This window comes from Rhinopithecus bieti, unplaced genomic scaffold (genome assembly GCF_001698545.2).
Source record: "Rhinopithecus bieti isolate Rb0 unplaced genomic scaffold, ASM169854v2 scaffold_53, whole genome shotgun sequence".
Lineage (NCBI taxonomy): Eukaryota > Metazoa > Chordata > Mammalia > Primates > Cercopithecidae > Rhinopithecus > Rhinopithecus bieti.
In genome coordinates, this window is record NW_016803161.1 from 126820 (window position 1) to 144618 (window position 17799).

At 41.0% G+C, this 17799-nt stretch overlaps 1 protein-coding gene across 1 annotated transcript in view; it reads left to right on the top strand.

Moving 5' to 3' along the window:
* Positions 1-17799, top strand: part of LIPA (lipase A, lysosomal acid type) — a 39482-nt gene that overhangs the window by 19129 nt on the left and 2554 nt on the right. Inside the window, exons 4-8 of the mRNA XM_017867402.1 lie at positions 4450-4648; positions 5846-5955; positions 7925-8061; positions 9628-9774; positions 11200-11271. Coding sequence (XP_017722891.1) covers positions 4450-4648; positions 5846-5955; positions 7925-8061; positions 9628-9774; positions 11200-11271 — 665 coding nt within the window. The remainder of the gene's footprint in view (positions 1-4449; positions 4649-5845; positions 5956-7924; positions 8062-9627; positions 9775-11199; positions 11272-17799) is intronic.

The window sequence follows — 17799 nt, forward strand, 5'->3', positions numbered from 1 at the left end:
TCCATGTTAACTGCAGAGGCACAGATTGGAACAAGTGCCAAGGAATTAGGCCACCTACCGAGCCTTCCTCTTGCCTCACTCTGACTCTCCATCCTGAGAGAAGACGATTGCAGTTGTTTTTGTTGGAAATGACCTGACCTGTGGGAGCATCCCGTTCCTGGCCTTTGAAAGTCAAGTCGCCTTCCTCATGACCTAGCCCCCGATCACTCTTGGTGGGTGAAAAGTGTCTCAACATACCTAAGGAGCTGTGGCGTGAGCAGGAAAGCCCCTCTTTCTAGAAAGTATTAGGCGCCATCAGTAGGGCAGAGCCACTGCATCGTACACCTCCCAGTCACCATTCTCACTGCATTGTACAGTTACCATGAGATGATGCTGCTGCCTGCAGTTACACATTTTTCAACTATAATTTAGTAATGAATTAATTTTGGTAATTATTATTGTCACACTGACTTTTATAATTTTGAATTTTTAATGATCATTTTACATATTTTCCCAGCTGGATTATCATCTTCTTCATTGAAGCCAAGAAGCCTGTGCATAAGATGCTGTATCTACCACAGTGCCTTCCACATACACTTTCATAGTAAATTTAGTCTTGTTACTATCACATTAAAATGAACCTTTGAAGGCAAAGATGAGCACATAAAGCAGCCTTAATATTGTCCTATTTGCTTTCTATTTTCTCCCCATGGGTAGAAGTTCATCTACATGGCCCTGGCATTTCTATTTTGTCATTAGAAAATCACAGCAGCCAGACATGATGGCTCACTTCTGTAATCCCCACACTTTGAGATGCCAAGGCAAGAGAATCACTTGAGGCCAGGAGTTTGAGACCAGCCCGGGCAACATAGTAAGACCTCACCTCTATGAAAATTTTTTTAAAAGATTGGCTGGATGTTGTGGTACACGCCTGTAATCCCAGTTCTTCAGGGACCTGAGGTGGGAGGATCACTTGAGTCCAGGAGTTTGAGGCTGCAGTGAGCAGTCATGCCACTGCACTCCCGTCTAGGTGATAAGACGAGACCTTGTCTCTCTTAAAAAAAAAAAAAAAAGTTGTAGGAATCATTTTATACTCTTGGCCTGGGGTCCTGCTATTTTAACAACATGAGGGTACAGCACCCCTAGGTTGTACAACTCCAGGGAGTACCATGTATATTTTCATGTATGTGAGCAGTGCCTTCCGGAATGGTCTACAGAAGCTACCTTGCAGCAGAACTGTCATTTAAAAACAATTTGCTAGTTACCAAATCTATATTAGGGCATTAGCAGAAATGAACGTTTGTCAATTCACTTATAGTCTTATCATCCAGACAAATCATTCTTCTCATTTTTCCTTGGTATTTTACACTCCTCTTTGGTGTACATTATTTTTGCATAGCTGTAATTCAGAGTAGTCTATAATTTTGGATTTTGCTTTCTCTTTTACCTTTTACAAGGTATGTTATAAGCTTTTCTATGCTGTCACTGTCCTTGTCATGGTTGATGGACAATTATTGTACCAAGTGGATTTCAATGAATTATTTGACCACTTGACAATTAGCTTATTTCCAGTTTTTCACTATTGTAAAGAATGAGCAGGGGACAAAGAAGCTCTCATTTCTTCACTGTGACCTGTGTGTCAGTCACTATGCTGGATACTTACTCACCTCACTTATTCCTCTTAATAATTATTTTTGGAACTGAGACGCAGACTGGTTAAGCAACTTAATTATATGAGTTGATGTATAGTCAACTCTTACTGTGTGTCAGACACTTTGCTACCTACTTTTCATATAATATCTCATATCTCACTATGTCCTATAAAATGTGTGTTGTCATTTCTACTCTTCAGGGAGTGATATTAATTTTAGGAGAAGTTTCCCCAAGGTGTCACGTCAGAACTTGGAGAGGACAGAGTTGAGCCTAGGTTTGTCTGAGCTGTCTAAAACTCATGGTCAGGCTGGGCGTGGTGGCTCACACCTGGGTGTAATCCCAGCATTTTGGGAAGCCGAGGTAGGCAGATCGCTTGAGTCAGGAGTTTAAGAACAGCCTGGGAACATGGTACTGTCTCTACAAAAAACACAAAAATTAGCTGGGTGTGGTGGTGCATGCCCAAAATCCCAGCTACTCAGGAGGTTGAGATGGAAGGATCAGTTGAGCCTAGGAGGTGGAGGTTGCTGTGAGGGGAGATCATGCCACTGCACTCCATCCTGGGCCACAGAGCAAGACCCTATCTCAATCAATCAATCAATCAATCAAATAAGTGAATAAAACTCATGGTCAGTATAATGTCAGCTCCATAGGGGTATTTTTCTTCCCTCTGTTTTTGTTCTCTGCTGTGTTCTCAGTGCTGAGAAGAATGCCTGGCACATAGTTGGTACTCAGTAAAGGCTTGTTTTGAATAACTGAATGGTCTCAGCATTAGGTAAGCAGCTTGAGGTCAGGTTTCTTTGGCTCCCACATCTTTGTTTTTTCTGCTGTATCACTGTCTCAGGTATAGGTGAGTAGAAAATAAATCCTCACAGGCAGACACAGACACATATATTTATGAATGTGTGTGTGTGAGTCTTTTTATCTATTTAACTTTTCTTCAGCTTTAAAAATTTTTATTAAATTTTATTTTTTAAAGCAGTTTTAAGTTCACAGCAAAATTGAGTGGAAGGTACAGAGATTTCCCATATACCTGCTGGTCCCCACACTCCCGTTATGAACATCCCCCACAGAGTGGAATTGTAATTGTTACAGCTGATGAACCTACATTCACACAAAGTCCATAGTTTATATTAGGGTTCACTTTTTTTTTTTTGAGACTGAGTCTCGCTCTGTTCCCTAGGCTGGAGTGCAGCGGTGCAATCTTGGCTCACTGCAACCTCTGCCTCCTGGGTTCAAGCAATTCTCCTGCCTCAGCTTCCTGAATAGCTGGGATTACAGGCATGCACCACCACACCCAGCTATTTTTTTGTATTTTTAGTAGAGACAGGATTTTGCCATGTTGGCCAGGCTAATCTCAAACTACTGACCTCAAGTGATCCACCCGCCTCAGCCTCCCAAAGTGCTGGGATTACAGACGTGAGCCACCATACCCGGCCATTACAGTTCACTCTTGATGCTATATGTTCTATAGTTTTGGACAAATGTATGATGGCATGTATCTACCACTATAGTATCATACAGAGTAGTCTCACTGACCTAAAAAATCCTCTTTGCTCTGTCTATGAATGCCTTCCTCCCTCCTAACCCCTGGCAACCAGGATCTTTTTTACTGTCTCTATAGTTTTGTCTTTTCCAGCATGTCATGTAGAATGCAGCCTTTACAGATCTTAGTAATATGTATTTAAGGTGCCTCTATGTCTTTTGGTGACTTGATAGCTCAATTCCTTTTAGGGCTGAGTAACACTCCATTATCTGGATGTAGCACAGTTTAGTTACCCATTCATTTACTGGAGCACATCTTGGTTGCTTCTAAATTTTGGCAATTATAAGTAAAGCTACTATAGACATCTCTATGCAGGTTTTTGTGTAGATGTAAGTTTTCAACTCCTTTGGGTAAAATACCAAGGAACGTGATTGCTGAATTATGTGGTAAGAGTATGTTTAGTTTTGTAAGAAACTGCCAAACTTTTCCAATGTGATGCTACCAGTTTGCATTTCCACCAACAATGAATGAGACTTCCTATTCCTTCCCATCCTGTTCAGCAGTTGGTGTTTTCAGTGTTTTTAGATGTTGCTCATTCTGATACATGTATAGTGGTGTCTCATTATGTGTGATCTTTTTCTTTACTTTGGTTTAATTTGTTAGGAATTATTGTGAGAAATGCAATTATGAAAGCAAATTGTAAAAACATTTTACAAGTTCTTTTTGTTTTTTTTTTATTTTTTTTTTTGAGACGGGAGTCTCGCTCTGTCACGGCCAGACTGGAGTGCAGTGCAGATCTCAGGCTCCGACGCAAGCTCGCCTCGCCGGGTCTCACAGCCAGTTGCTCCTGCCTCAGCCTCCGAGGTAGCTGGACCTACAGGCGCCCGCACTCTGCCACCCGGCTAGTTTTTTTTTGGGTCTTTTTTAGTAGAGACGGTTCCACAGTTGAGCCAGGATTGTTCCTCGATTCTCGCCTGACTCGTGATCCGGCCGTGTCTCAGGGCCTCCTGCTGGGATTACAGGCTTGAGCCACCGCGCCCGGCCTTACAAGTTCTTAAAATATATTATATTGATTTTTGTTTTTGCTGCTTACATAAGTGTGTCTTATTAGTGGATATGCAAAAAATGGTCCAGTTTCACTGCTACCTTGCCAGTGCTGTTTTAAAAAAATTCTTTGCTAATGTTATATGGGAATACATCAACACCTCAATCTTTCAATTTATTTCTAGTTCATTATTTGCTTATGGATCTTTTACGAATGTTCTATTTAGCAAGATATCATATTTCTTTTGAAGCCTGGTGCCACTGCCTCCTAAACGTTGAATGTTTTTCAGGTCCCAAACCAGTTGTCTTCCTGCAACATGGCTTGCTGGCGGATTCTAGTAACTGGGTCACAAACCTTGCCAACAGCAGCCTGGGCTTCATTCTTGCTGATGCTGGTTTTGACGTGTGGATGGGCAACAGCCGAGGAAATACCTGGTCTCGGAAACATAAGACACTCTCAGTTACTCAGGATGAATTCTGGGCTTTCAGGTATATTTGAATTGATAATGGCATGGATGTATGTCCTTAGTACTCTTAAAGCAGGCAACAGGATTCCAGCAGAAGAGGCAGATAGGTGGGTAACTCTGAAGTTGTAGGAGAGGGGAAGTTGGTGTCTTTTGAAAAGTTTTAAACGTTGCTAGGAATTTAATGACTAGCAGTAAGGTAAATTTTAAGCAAATGATTACATTAAGATTTACATTTAGTTAGGAATTCTTAAGTTATTTTGGCATTTCTGGTGGTGTGGATGCTGCTGGGTAAATGTTGCTCCATAACTTTCCTCTTTTCTCCATAAATATATAATCCAGATGTTCACGTTTCTTCTTTCCAGAAATTATCCTTTCCTCCCTCTTACTTCTGCCTCTGCCAATTAATTGCTATATGACGTTGGACATCTTACATAAGTCTCCTGTGTCTCGGTTTCCTCATTTGTAAAATGGAGCATAAGAAACACCTACCTCGTAAGGTCACTGGGGGCTAAAGGAGAGGATGCAGAGAAGGAGCCTCCACAGAACCTGGCACATTGTATGAACTTGCTAGGGGTTGGCTCTTCTCCTGCCATGGCAACATGAGCACGCCTATACCCATATACACACTTGGCTTTTGGTCTATGTTTTGATACCAGGTATCAGAGAAAGTCTGCAGCACTATAGCAGCCTTCAGGCTGGCTTCCCATTTTTAAAACCAGAGGCACCCCTAAGGACATGAAATACAAGAATGAGAGCTTTTACCAAAAGGCATATACAAGAATAGGTTTATGGTCACGCTATTTGTAACAGTGGAAAACAGGAAACTACCCACATGCATGTCAGCAGTGAATGGATAAAGTGTTGTATATTTTTATAGTAGAATAAGAATGAACAACTTACAATTATATGCAGCAAAAAATGGATGAAGCCAGATACAGAAGAATACACGCTGTATAATTCTACTTACAGAAATATTTAAAAACAGGTGAAACTAATTTCTGGTGTGAAAAATGAGGACAATAGTTACCTTTGGTAGACACAACTGGAAGAGAGCCCAGGGGGGCTTCTGCGGTCCTGCTAGTGGTGTTTCCTGGACTCACTGCTGGTTTTCCCAGCTGTGTTTAGTTTGTGATAACTCATCAAACTGCGTACTCAGTATGGGTGTGCTATTCTATTTTATGTACTATTTCAATGAAAGAGTTCCTTCCTTGGATTACAGTTACGATGAGATGGCAAAATATGACCTACCAGCTTCCATTAACTTCATTCTGAATAAAACTGGCCAAGAACAAGTGTATTATGTGGGTCATTCTCAAGGCACCACAATAGGTATGTATGTAAATACAACTAGAAGTTGATATAAATTCTTCATTACAGAGTTTGTACTTTCCTTAAAAGTGACATATAAAAAGATGTTAGTTCAAATTCCATTTGTTTTTAAATGCCAAGCAGAAATAATGAATAAGATACGGAATTTTGGTAGCATTTAGTCTTCTGTGAAAATTCATGGTATATGGTTCTCTTGAAATTGAAGAAATTAATGTAAGCCACAATACATTATATGTTTTCCTAGATAAAGCAAGATAGGGATGTGAGAGGGTAGAAAACAAATAGTTTCTAAATTCAGAGGCTTATATAAAGAAAACAAGAAAATATACTGCCTTCTGAAGTTAAGTAGAATATAACTACAGTTACATTTGGTTTACAAAAAATTTTGAAAAGTTATATGATTTTAATTTATGCTGATTATATAAGTAATGCATATTCACTGTAGAAAAGCAGAAGAACAGAAGATTTAGCAAAATGAAAGAAAATAAAAATTGCCCATAATTCTAGCAAGCAAGAGTTTTTGTAATTAGGGGCTAGGAACCTATCCTATAATTTATTTAATTTCCCTTTTAATGTTTACTATGACTAACACCTTAGTGTTCCCATCACATGCTTTCCTTAGAACATTCCTAGAAGGAGCCTTACTATATGAAAGATACGAATGTTTTTAAGGGTCTCAAAACATGTGGTTATATTGCCAGAAAAGATGGAGTTAGGCATTTTCTTTATTTATATTTCTTCTTTCATGATTTGCCTGCTTGAGCCCTTTGCCCCACTGCTTCCTAAAGTGACATTCTGGGACCAGGTGGCAAGACGTCAGAGAGGGTTGTATTAATTCGTTCTCATGCTGCTAATAAAGACATACCCGAGACTGCGTAATATATAAAGAAAAAGAGGTTTAATGGACTCACAGTTTAATGGATTGTGAGCTAGGGAGGTCTTACAATCATGGCAGAAGAGCAAGGGCAGACAAGAGAGTGAGAGCCAAGCGAAAAGGGGTTTCCCCTTATAAAACCATCAAACCTCCGCTGGGCGCAGTGGCTCATGGCTGTAATCCCAGCACTTTGGGAGGCCGAAGCGGGCGGATCATGAGGTCTGGAGATCGAGACCATCCTGGCTAACACAGTGAAACCCCGTCTCTACTAAAAATACAAAAAATTAGCCGGGCGCAGTGGCGGGTGCCTGTAGTCCCAGCTACTCGGGAGGCTGAGGCAAGAGAATGGCATGAACCCGGGAGGCGGAGTTTGCAGTGAGCCGAGATCGCGCCACTGCACTCCGGCCTGGGCGACAGAGCCAGACTCCGTCTGAAAATAAAAAACACAAAAAACAAAAAAACAACAAAAAATCACAATCAAATCTCTTGAGACTTATTCACTACCACAAGAACAGTACTGGGGAAACCGCCTCCATGGTTCAATTATCTCCCACCAGGTCCCTCCCACAACACATGGGAATTATGGGAACTACAATTAGAGATGAGATTTGGTTGGGGACACAGTCAAACCACAGCAAGGGTTAAAATATATTTTAAAGCTAGGGGATTCTAAATGTGTGAGTTCCTTTGAAATCATTGGTGGTTTATTTGAAAGTGGTGTCTGTAAATTGTTCTTTGGAGGAGGGGCATGGGGGGATAAAGGTGATGGGGTGAGGCTCTTGGAAATACAGTCTGTTATTTACATTGTAAAAGGAACTGGGAAGATTTTCTGGTTCCCCCAGCCTGGATTTCTTACAGTGCTTATCTAGGTTGAGATTTGGAACAAGCATTAACAAATGCTTGATTTACTAGTATAACCAAATTCAGTGTTAGGGCACACGGCAGTTCAGAGGGCCCCATGTCAAGTGTTTTGCCTCCTGCCGGTGGTGGTGCTTGCGTGGGTCTCAGGCCGCCACGAGAGGGCGGGCCTTTGTGTTTTCTGAGAAGGAAATCCCAGAAGATGGAATTCCTGTTTTCTTCCCTTTGTTCTCACAGGTTTTATAGCATTTTCACAGATCCCTGAGCTGGCCAAAAGGATTAAAATATTTTTTGCCCTGGCTCCTGTGGTTTCAGTCGACTTCTGTACTAGCCCTATGGCCAAATTAGGGCGATTTCCAGATCTTCTCATTAAGGTACTTGGACCCCTCCCATCCCTCTCCTCTCCCCACAGATTTCCTCCTAGATCTGAAGAACTGGCAAGTGGAGGGAGAATCTCTGCCTTCTTCTCCTGCATTTTTTTTTTTTTTTTTTTTTTTTTTTGAGATGGAGTCTCGCTCTGTAGCCCGGGCTGGAGTGCAGTGGCCGGATCTCAGCTCACTGCAAGCTCCGCCTCCCGGGTTTACGCCATTCTCCTGCCTCAGCCTCCCGAGTAGCTGGGACTACAGGCGCCCGCCACCTCGCCCGGCTAGATTTTGTATTTTTTAGTAGAGACGGGGTTTCACCGTGTTAGCCAGGATGGTCTCGATCTCCTGACCTCGTGATCCGCCTGTCTCGGCCTCCCAAAGTGCTGGGATTACAGGCTTGAGCCACCGCGCCCGGCCTTTCTCCTGCATTTTGATATCAGTGGAGCAGTGGGCTTTTCTTCTTCCGTTTACCCCTCCTTCCAGACCCGAGGAGGCCGGGGACGCCTGTCGTTCCCTGCACACTGGTGCCACGTGTACTCATGGTTAGCATGTGTCAGTACAGCTCTGCCCACCTCACAGGGAGAGCAAGGAGAGTCTGGGAGAAAATAATTTAAGCATTGGTGGAGTTGCCCTTTATCCCATGAGGGGAGCCTGTGCACAGAGGATGTAGGAGGTGGCAGGTAGGAAATGTTCCCAAAAGCCCATCCCTAGCTACACTCAGGGTGACCTAACAACACTATCATTATTGTATTTTATAATACGGCTCCTAAACACAGCCAGTAACTTTGTCAGGGCTCTGCCCTAAAGCTGTGGCACCTGAACCTCTGTTCAAGGAGGAAATAGATTTCATGAAAAAGAGTTTTAAGCCAGGTAAGAGCAGATGGTCTATTATGCATGCATTATATGTCTTTTATGAAATATATGTTTGCACACACACATATGAAATCCTGTATAGAAATATATATATGAAATCAGTATAACATCTCTCATGGGCCACTTAGAAGACTTTGATAGGAAAGATGGAAACTCAAGGCAGTCCTCCTGCCTTGGCCTCCCAAAGTGCTGGGATTACAGGTGTGAGCCACCATGCCTGGCCAATAAAAAAAATTTTTAAAACAAAATGAAACAAAAAACAAGTGATGGGCTGGATTTGGCCTGCTGGCCAATAGCATTGAATTAGATGGACACACCTCCAGCAGACATTACTGATCAATCATAGTCTTGACTGTTTCTTAGAAGTAACCACCGATCCATCAGTCACATGAAAACTACTTGGGATGGCCCTGGGAAGGGTGATCATTAAGGCTCTTTCCCATTGTAGAAGTCTGCTGTAAACTTATTTTTCTCCCTCCATCTCTTCATTTGGAGAATTTAAATACACCTCTGTAGTGTGTGAATTTTGCTTTGGTAAACTTCTGCAAAAGCATCCTGGTTTGATGTCCACTGGCTGCCATTCTCTCCTGAGACCATTTGTGGAGACATTGGGTACTTGTCTCTGCTTCTGAGGTGAGTCATGGAGACCTATGCACCAGCATGAAATGCTGAAATGTTCTTGGGTTTCTTTTTATTTTGTAGGACTTATTTGGAGACAAAGAATTTCTTCCCCAGAGTGCGTTTTTGAAGTGGCTGGGTACCCACGTTTGCACTCATGTCATACTGAAGGAGCTCTGTGGAAATCTCTGTTTTCTTCTGTGTGGATTTAATGAGAGAAATTTAAATATGGTATGCATGTTTATAGTAAGACTTGATTTTCTTTTATCTGTGAATGTGCTTATTTGTGTTGAATGATGTGGGAGAGGCAGGAATGACCTCATCAGAACTCTGACGGGTCTTTCATTTGAGAGGCACAAGCATGAACTTCGGCCAATGCCTAGAATATGGTACCACCTGCTGCTATCCTCAGGCTGGCTGTGGTCACCTTCTTATGTTGTACCTAGATGGAGTCTATTGAATGAGGAGATCTGTCACAAATTAAGTTGTAATATTTGTATTTACTCTAGTGATTTGTTTCTTTTAGAAATTATTATAAGTGGTAGACTTAAAGATGGGAACAGTAGACACCGGGGACTCCAAAAGGAAGGAGGGAGAGGGACAAGGGCTGAAGAACTTCCAGTTGAGTACTATAGCCAATATTGAGTACTGTGGTTATGGGATCAATAGAAGCCTGCATCTCAACATCATGCAAGCTATACTTGTAACAAACCTGCACATGTACCCCCCGAAAAAAAATTACTCTAAGTATTTAAATTTCGAATGGCCATTTACATACACATATGTGTATGCTTGCAGTGTGTGTGTATTTATAAAAATACATTTTATAAAATGTAAATCCATTTTATTTTATAAAATGTAAACCCTTGGCCCCGGGCGCGGTGGGTGGCTCAAGCCCTGTTAATCCCAGCACTTTGGGAAGGGCGAGGACGGGCGGATCACGAGGTCAGGAGATCGAGGACCATCCTGGCTAACATGGTGAAACCCCGTCTCTATAAAAATTACAAAAACTAGCCGGCGAAGGTGGCAGGCGCCTGTTAGTCCCCCAAGGCTACTCGGAGGCTGAGGCAGAGAGAAATGGCGTAACCCAGGAGGCGGCAGATTGCAGTGAGGCTGAGATACGGGCCTGCACTCCAGCCACCAGCACTGGGCGACAGAGCGAGACTCCGTCTCAAAAAAAAAAAAAAAAAAAAAAAAAATGTAAACCCTTGGCCGATACTATGCTCGTGTTTCTAAATGTATTTGTTTGTCATGTGGCATTTTGAAAAAAAAGGGTTACAATCCTGGAATAAAGGCCCTAAGGAATTTAAGTGCCATTTTTCTTTTGTCTGATAATTAAAGCAAGGTGTGATTGTTATATGAAATTTGGGAAATTCAGGAAAGCGTGAAGAAGAAAATGAAAATGCTCTGTAAACGCAACCCACGCAGTCCCGTGCTTACCATATTGTTGCACCTCCTCCTTATGGACTCTGTGTGTGGTTGTATGTATTTTTATAGGACAGATTTTTAGTCAAATCATTTTTTTCTACCTCTGATCTCATATACTTGAGATTATGGCTCTAGTTTTTAGTGCTTTGAAGGGCAAAATACAATGTTTATTATCAATGTCACCTTAATGCTGTTTTCATTCTTCATTTCAATGTATTTATTTTGCAGTCTAGAGTGGATGTATATACAACACATTCTCCTGCTGGAACTTCTGTGCAAAACATGTTACACTGGAGCCAGGTAGGCATTCCGGGAGTGCATTTGGGGCTCATGTAAAATCAACATCAGAAAGGTCTGGGCATGAAAACCCTTCCCAAATAGAAAGACAACCTGCTTACAAATCTGATCCGGTTTTCTTCCGCAGAGTCCTGGGTTTTTGTCATCGTACTTGTGTTGCTTTTGATACCTGTAGTGGGGCACACTGTGTTATATGTGGGTTCACAAATAGCTACTGGGGTTGACATTTTTCTTTTCCCTCCTCTCCCTTCCTCAAATCTCAGGTTAATATATTCTCTCCCTTTCCCTCTCCCCGCCTTTCTTTTCTTCCCCGTTTCCTCCCCTCCATCTTTTTCTCATTGAGTCCTAGATTTGTTTTATTTCTGTGTTGCTTCATAAAGAGTGATTTTAAAGCCGTTTCGAAGATAGAAACCGCTGTTTCAACATTAACCCCTGATCGCAATATGCTTGGAACAGCAGTGAATAAACTGGAGCTAAACCAATGATAGATGTGAATGGGGGCCCCTGACTTTTGAAATGCAGTTTTGATTATTTTGTCACTTAAATAAGTCATGTTCATTCTAGAAAATTTAGAAACTGCATGTAGAAAAAAATTATCTTAAAATAAAAATAGAATCATTCTATAACCCTAGACAGAGAGGAAATGCATATCCATAGATATTGAATGTCTCTGCATTCTATTCTATACCTCTTTTCAAAAAGATGCTGTTAAAGACATGGATAGAAATAGTAGATGTAGAAAGAGATTGATTTTTCTTCTGCTTACTGTTTTATAGCTTGCTTTTGTTTTTTCACCTGACAATATGTCAGGGACTTCTTTCTACCTCAGGACATAATTTTGTGCCATTTATTTTTCAGCTAACTTCATTTTGAATATGAAACAACTCACCATTTAAGCCCCAAACCAAGATACTGTAGGTGTCTTGAATAGTAATTTCAAAAAACACCTGGCAGTCACTGCTTGCATCAGAATCACCAAATTGCTTTAGAAAGTACACCCTTTAATAAATCATTGCTTAAAAAAGTAATGGGAGTTGGGATTATAGTGGAACTCTTGGATTGGCTACCCTCCAGGCTTATAAAACAAAGACTTCTGTGTCCCAATCATTTGGACTAGAGAATCTGTACTTTTTTTTTTTGTTTTATTTTAATTTTTTGAGACGGAGTCTCACTCTGTCGCTAGGCTGGAGTGTAGTGGTGCGATCTCGGCTCACTGCAACCTCCGCCTCCTAGGTTCATGTAATTCTCCTGCCTCAGCCTCCCGAGTAGTTTTATTATTTTTTTAAAAAAAATTTTATTGAGGTATAAGTGACACACAGTATTTAAAGTGTACAATTTGATATATTTCAGTGTTTATATACACCTGTGAAACCATCACCATAATCGACACAGCAAATATATCATCATCCTAAAAGGTCCCTGCTGCCCCTTTGTGACACCTCCCCCATCCCTCCCCTCCATCCCACTGATCTGCTTCCTGTCGCTGTAGCTTAGTTTGCATTTCCTAGAGCTTGTAGGAGAACAGTCATGCAGTTTATACTTGTTTTTGTCCAGCTTCTTCCACTCAGAATACTTGTTTTGAAATTTACCTGTGTTGTGTATGTCAGTATTCATTCCTTTTTATTTCTGAGAATCTGTACTTTTAAAAAATCTGCCTGGTAGATTCTTTTGCTCAACCAGGTTTGGGAGCAAACCTGGTCGGCACATCCTGATACTTTCATCTCCTTCTTCAGTTGCCCCAGGAACTCTGACGGTGCTATAGTTCTCCTCTCCCTGGGGCTCATCGCTAAGGAACTAGGAAGAGCCTGGCCTTAGGCTCTTGGCCCTTTATAGTAACTAGAAGGCTGAGAGTTAAATGTCAGTCCCTCAGGGGCAGTTTGTTGTGGCCTAAAAGAGGGGCATCTGGAATGCAAATAGTTCATGACATGCTGAACAGCACACGCTTACCACTTATGGAATGCCCCCAAACCTTCAAAAATCCTCAAATTCACAGAGATTGAGGATTTGGGTTCTTGGTTCAGGTCTCTGCTTTTCTCCTTGGTCACATTTATGCTTATAGTCACTTGTTTTCTTCATATACCCTGTCACTAGAATCCCCTACATTTTGAGGATTCCTAGAACCTCTTACCTAATGGACATTTTCCTAAAAGGCCCAATGTCTGTCACCTCAGCAGTTTTTGCATCCCCAGAGATGATGGAGGGTGACTGAGCTGCCTGGAGGCAGATCCTGAGCTTTCCCACCGCTTAGTGACTGCCAGCAGCCCACGTGCAGTACACGCCAGGCCGCAGCAAAGGACAAATGGCCACCAGACCTGGGATGTCAGAGGCCCTTGGGAATGTTGAAACCAAGGCTGTCCTAGACCAACTCTATTTTATATTACAGACCTGTGTTGCTTCGCCCTTCTGTGTCTTGGGCCTCCACTGAACATGGGGCTTGCAGTAGAGACGTTGGATTGGCTATCATCCAGGCTACTGCTCTTGTTCCAGCCCTCTTATCCAGCAGCTAGCCAGGGTCAAAGGCTGCAGGCTAAGGACCGAGCACTGCTCTGTGCCCCATTTGTGACCTGGTAACTTTAGATTCTAGATACCATGGAATATACCTCCAGAATATTTGCAAAGCCCAGATTTGCGGTAGGAGGCAGCCTGGTCCTTTGCTCTTCTGCCCACTGTACCATCTTTTGTCAATAAAATGGTTGGTTGCTTTGTGCAGCCGTTGTGTCAGATCTTCCCTTTGGCCCTCCCTCCTCTGGGCTGTTGACTAGGGGCTGCCACTGGTGCAGGCTGCAGGCTCCAAGAGGCAGTGCAGGAAAGGGCTTCTGTGGAAGGTAAGCAGGCCTGGATGCCGGGCAGGCTGGGGCTAGAATTCAGATGTGGCATTAGAGGGCTCTTATGGTATGAGTTTGGGGTTGACCTTAAAGGCCATTTTGTTTACAGTACATTCAGAAATTTTTGTTTAAATAATTAGTATTAACTTGTTAATAAATTCCATACCTCATTCTTTAGTGGGCTTTTAAATTTAGTGTACGCATCTTTCCATTCTCCTTATAAACCTGATGAATATCAAAGCTCCCCAGGGCGAAGGCTTGATATTACTGCTCACTTTCTCACTGGCCCTGCCCAGAGCCCAGGTACTCTTGCCTGTGTGAAGAAGGCCATCCCAACATAGCTTTCCAGTGTTGTGCTGAACTACCTAAGGTGCTACTAAAAATACAGGTTCTTGGCCGGGCGTGGTGGCTCAAGCCTGTAATCCCAGCACTTTGGGAGGCCAAGACGGGCGGATCACGGGGTCAGGAGATCGAGACCATCCTGGCTAACATGGTGAAACCCCTTCTCCACTAAAAAATTCAGAAAACTAGCCGGGCGAGGTGGCGGGCGCCTGTAGTCCCAGCTACTCGGGAGGCTGAGGCAGGAGAATGGCGTGAACCTGGGAGGCGGAGCTTGCAGTGAGCTGAGATCCGGCCACTGCACTCCAGCCTGGGCGACAGAGTGAAACTCCGTCTCAAAAAAAAAAAAAAAAAAAAAAAAAAAAATACAGGTTCTTGGGCCTGCCTGAGACCCGTGGAGACTCTGAATTCCTAGGACTGTGACCCTGGGATCTATGTTTGAATAAGTACCTTAGATGATTATGATGTGCTCTTGTTTTTTTGTTTTCTTTAAAGGGAAAAAACATACTTTTGGTAGGCTTTTAAAGAACACTGTAAAAGGATATTCATTATTATTTTGTTATACATGTAATATGTTTTATGAAATTTTAGAAAATATGTGAGTGAAAGAAAATGACTTGTACATCTAGCACCCAGGAATAGCCACTATTAATATTTTGGTATAATCTTACAATTTTGTAATATGATCATTTCCATTACAAAAATCAGATCATACTACATCTGCTTTTAAGTAAATTATCATTTAATGAAATGCCATTATATTTGTTAGATACACATTTAGCTGTTGTATTAGAGACCCCAAAATACAGCTGATAAATAAAGAGTTTCTTTCTTTCTCATAATAAAGTTCAGAGAGCGGTGGCCCAGACTGATGACAGTGGGGGTTTTGGCTATGTTCCATGAGGCCGTGCACGGACCCAGTTCCCTCCAGACTATAGCTCTGCCATCCTTGGGGTGCTGTCCTCTTCTGCCTGGTTGCACCTGGGTCACCTCCATGTCCCTTCCAACTCACAGGAAGGCAGGGGAGAGGGAGCTCAGGGCAAGTGACTTTGTGTGAAGGAGACAGCTCAGAAGTGAGCGTTATGGCCATAGCCTGGCTGCTCGCAGGAGGATGAGGATGTGGTTTCTATCCTGGCAGCCATGTGCTTAGGGAAAGCTTTGGGGATTGTTACTGAAAATAAGAAGGCAAGAATGGGCATGGGGACAGTCTCTGCCACAATTAAAAATGCCTTTCCAGGTCAGTAACTAAATTTTTAAAATATTTGTCATAAACGGCAGTTTTCTGTTGCTTGAATTTTATTATCTTTTTTTTTTTTTACAGCGATAGTTGTTTTGCAGTCATAAGTCATCTGTCCTTATATGTTAGTCAGAATATTTTCTTAGGATGATACATTCATAGTAGTAGACTTAGTAGGGAGAGGGTAGGCATAGCTTTAACACTTCTGATACATATTGTACTTTAGAAAAGTTGAACCTGTTTACATTTTTATTGCCATTCAAGACCTAAATATAATTTTTTAAATTTCATTTTAAAAGCATTTGTCCTAATACTATTAAGTGTTTCCTCCTGATCATTATCTACATATACTCTGTGATATGATGATCACAGAAGTATAACCTTAGTGTATATTCAGTTTCATTTTCTTTTTCCACTTAGTCTTGTTTATGAGATTATTTATAAGCCATTTTGTTTCTATGTTATTTATATTTATGACAGTGGCATACTCCTTGTATATATTTATGTAACATATTTACCCAAACATCTATTATTGGGCTTTAGTTTATTTCCAGGTTTTTGTTACTGTAAATCATCTTAATACTTTTCTTTTGAAATACCCTTTCAAGTGGATAGCTTGATGTCCTAAGTGACTCTGAGCACAAAGTCAAATTTAGAACTACAGTCTGAGCTATAGGCAAGTTTCAGCTTTGTATTCTGTGCTCTCGCTGGTGCTTCATATAAATGCTGAAGGACATGTGACAAAGTGATGAACTGCTGTCTGTGTTCAGTGGCAGAATAGTTTGCATCAATATATTTTCACTGACAAAGATGGGGAACAGATGTACCAACAGGTGCTGTGAATCCAAATTTTGTTTTGCTTGTTAAATATGCCACAGGTATTTAATATCTGTCATTTGCAAAGGCAAAAACAGATGCCAAATATTTCTCCTGTAACAATCCCTGTAGTATATCATCTCACTCTGTCTTTTATTACATCAAACAGTAGAATTGTATGTAGTTGATAAGAACAGACTTCACATAAATCAAAAGCAGTTTTGACAAGGAATGTCTGGGCATTTTTTTTTACCAGGCGCCACCTTGTGACCAAAACTTACTATTTCCAATTCATTAGGCTTGCCAATTTTTGGGTTTAATTCTTGACATACATTTAATTTGAGAGTGTAGAGGAAATATGGATTTGCACTGTTTTGAATTTTAAAAATAAGTGACTTTTGCTAATATTTTATATTATACTGTTTTAAATATGAATAAATGTAAATTTCAATACAATTTCAATTTCATGGCTCTTGTATTCCTAACTAGTTAGAATTGTGCTGGCATGCAGTACTACTTGGTGATTATACTGGTACCAATGCTCAAGAAAAAGTGTTTAATCAATACGATCATTAAAATTTGACTAAGTAATATAACTAGACAAGTAGAATAGGTACATAGAAAATATACAGTTGTCCCTCAAGTATCTTTGGGGACTGGCTGCAGACATCACCCCTAAACCAAAATTCAGAGATACTCAAGTCCCTTATATAAAATGGTGTAGTATTTGCATATAGCCTATGCACATCCTTTCATGTGCTTTAAATCATCTCTAGATTACTTATGATGCTTAATACAATGTAAATGCTATGTAAGTAGGTGTTATACTATGTTTTAAAATTTGTATTTTTTATTGTTTTATTGTTATCTTTTATTGTTTTTTTCTAAATATTTTCAATCTGCAAAATATCACTTGGTTGAATCCACAGATGCAAAACTGTGGATATGGAGGGCCAATTGTATATTACAATTATTTTATCTATATATATCCATCTCTCTCTCTATATATATATATGTATATAGATATGTATCTATCTATCTGTCTACCTATATTTCTCAAGTAAAATCACTAACTCTTTGAAAAAGCTTAGGATGCAAATTTCAGCAGAAAATGTCAGCCTAAAGTTCCCCTAGCAGGAGCAACTGTTGATCTAGTATAATTGACAGCATATGTGCATAGCTGCTTTCTTGTGTCAGGTGGTAGCTGCTTAACAACCCTATAATGAGAAATTGAGTCAATTCAGTAAAGCAGAACAAAACCATGCCATTTCATTTAAAATAATGCCTTGGAAATCAAGAGTAAATCTGGATATT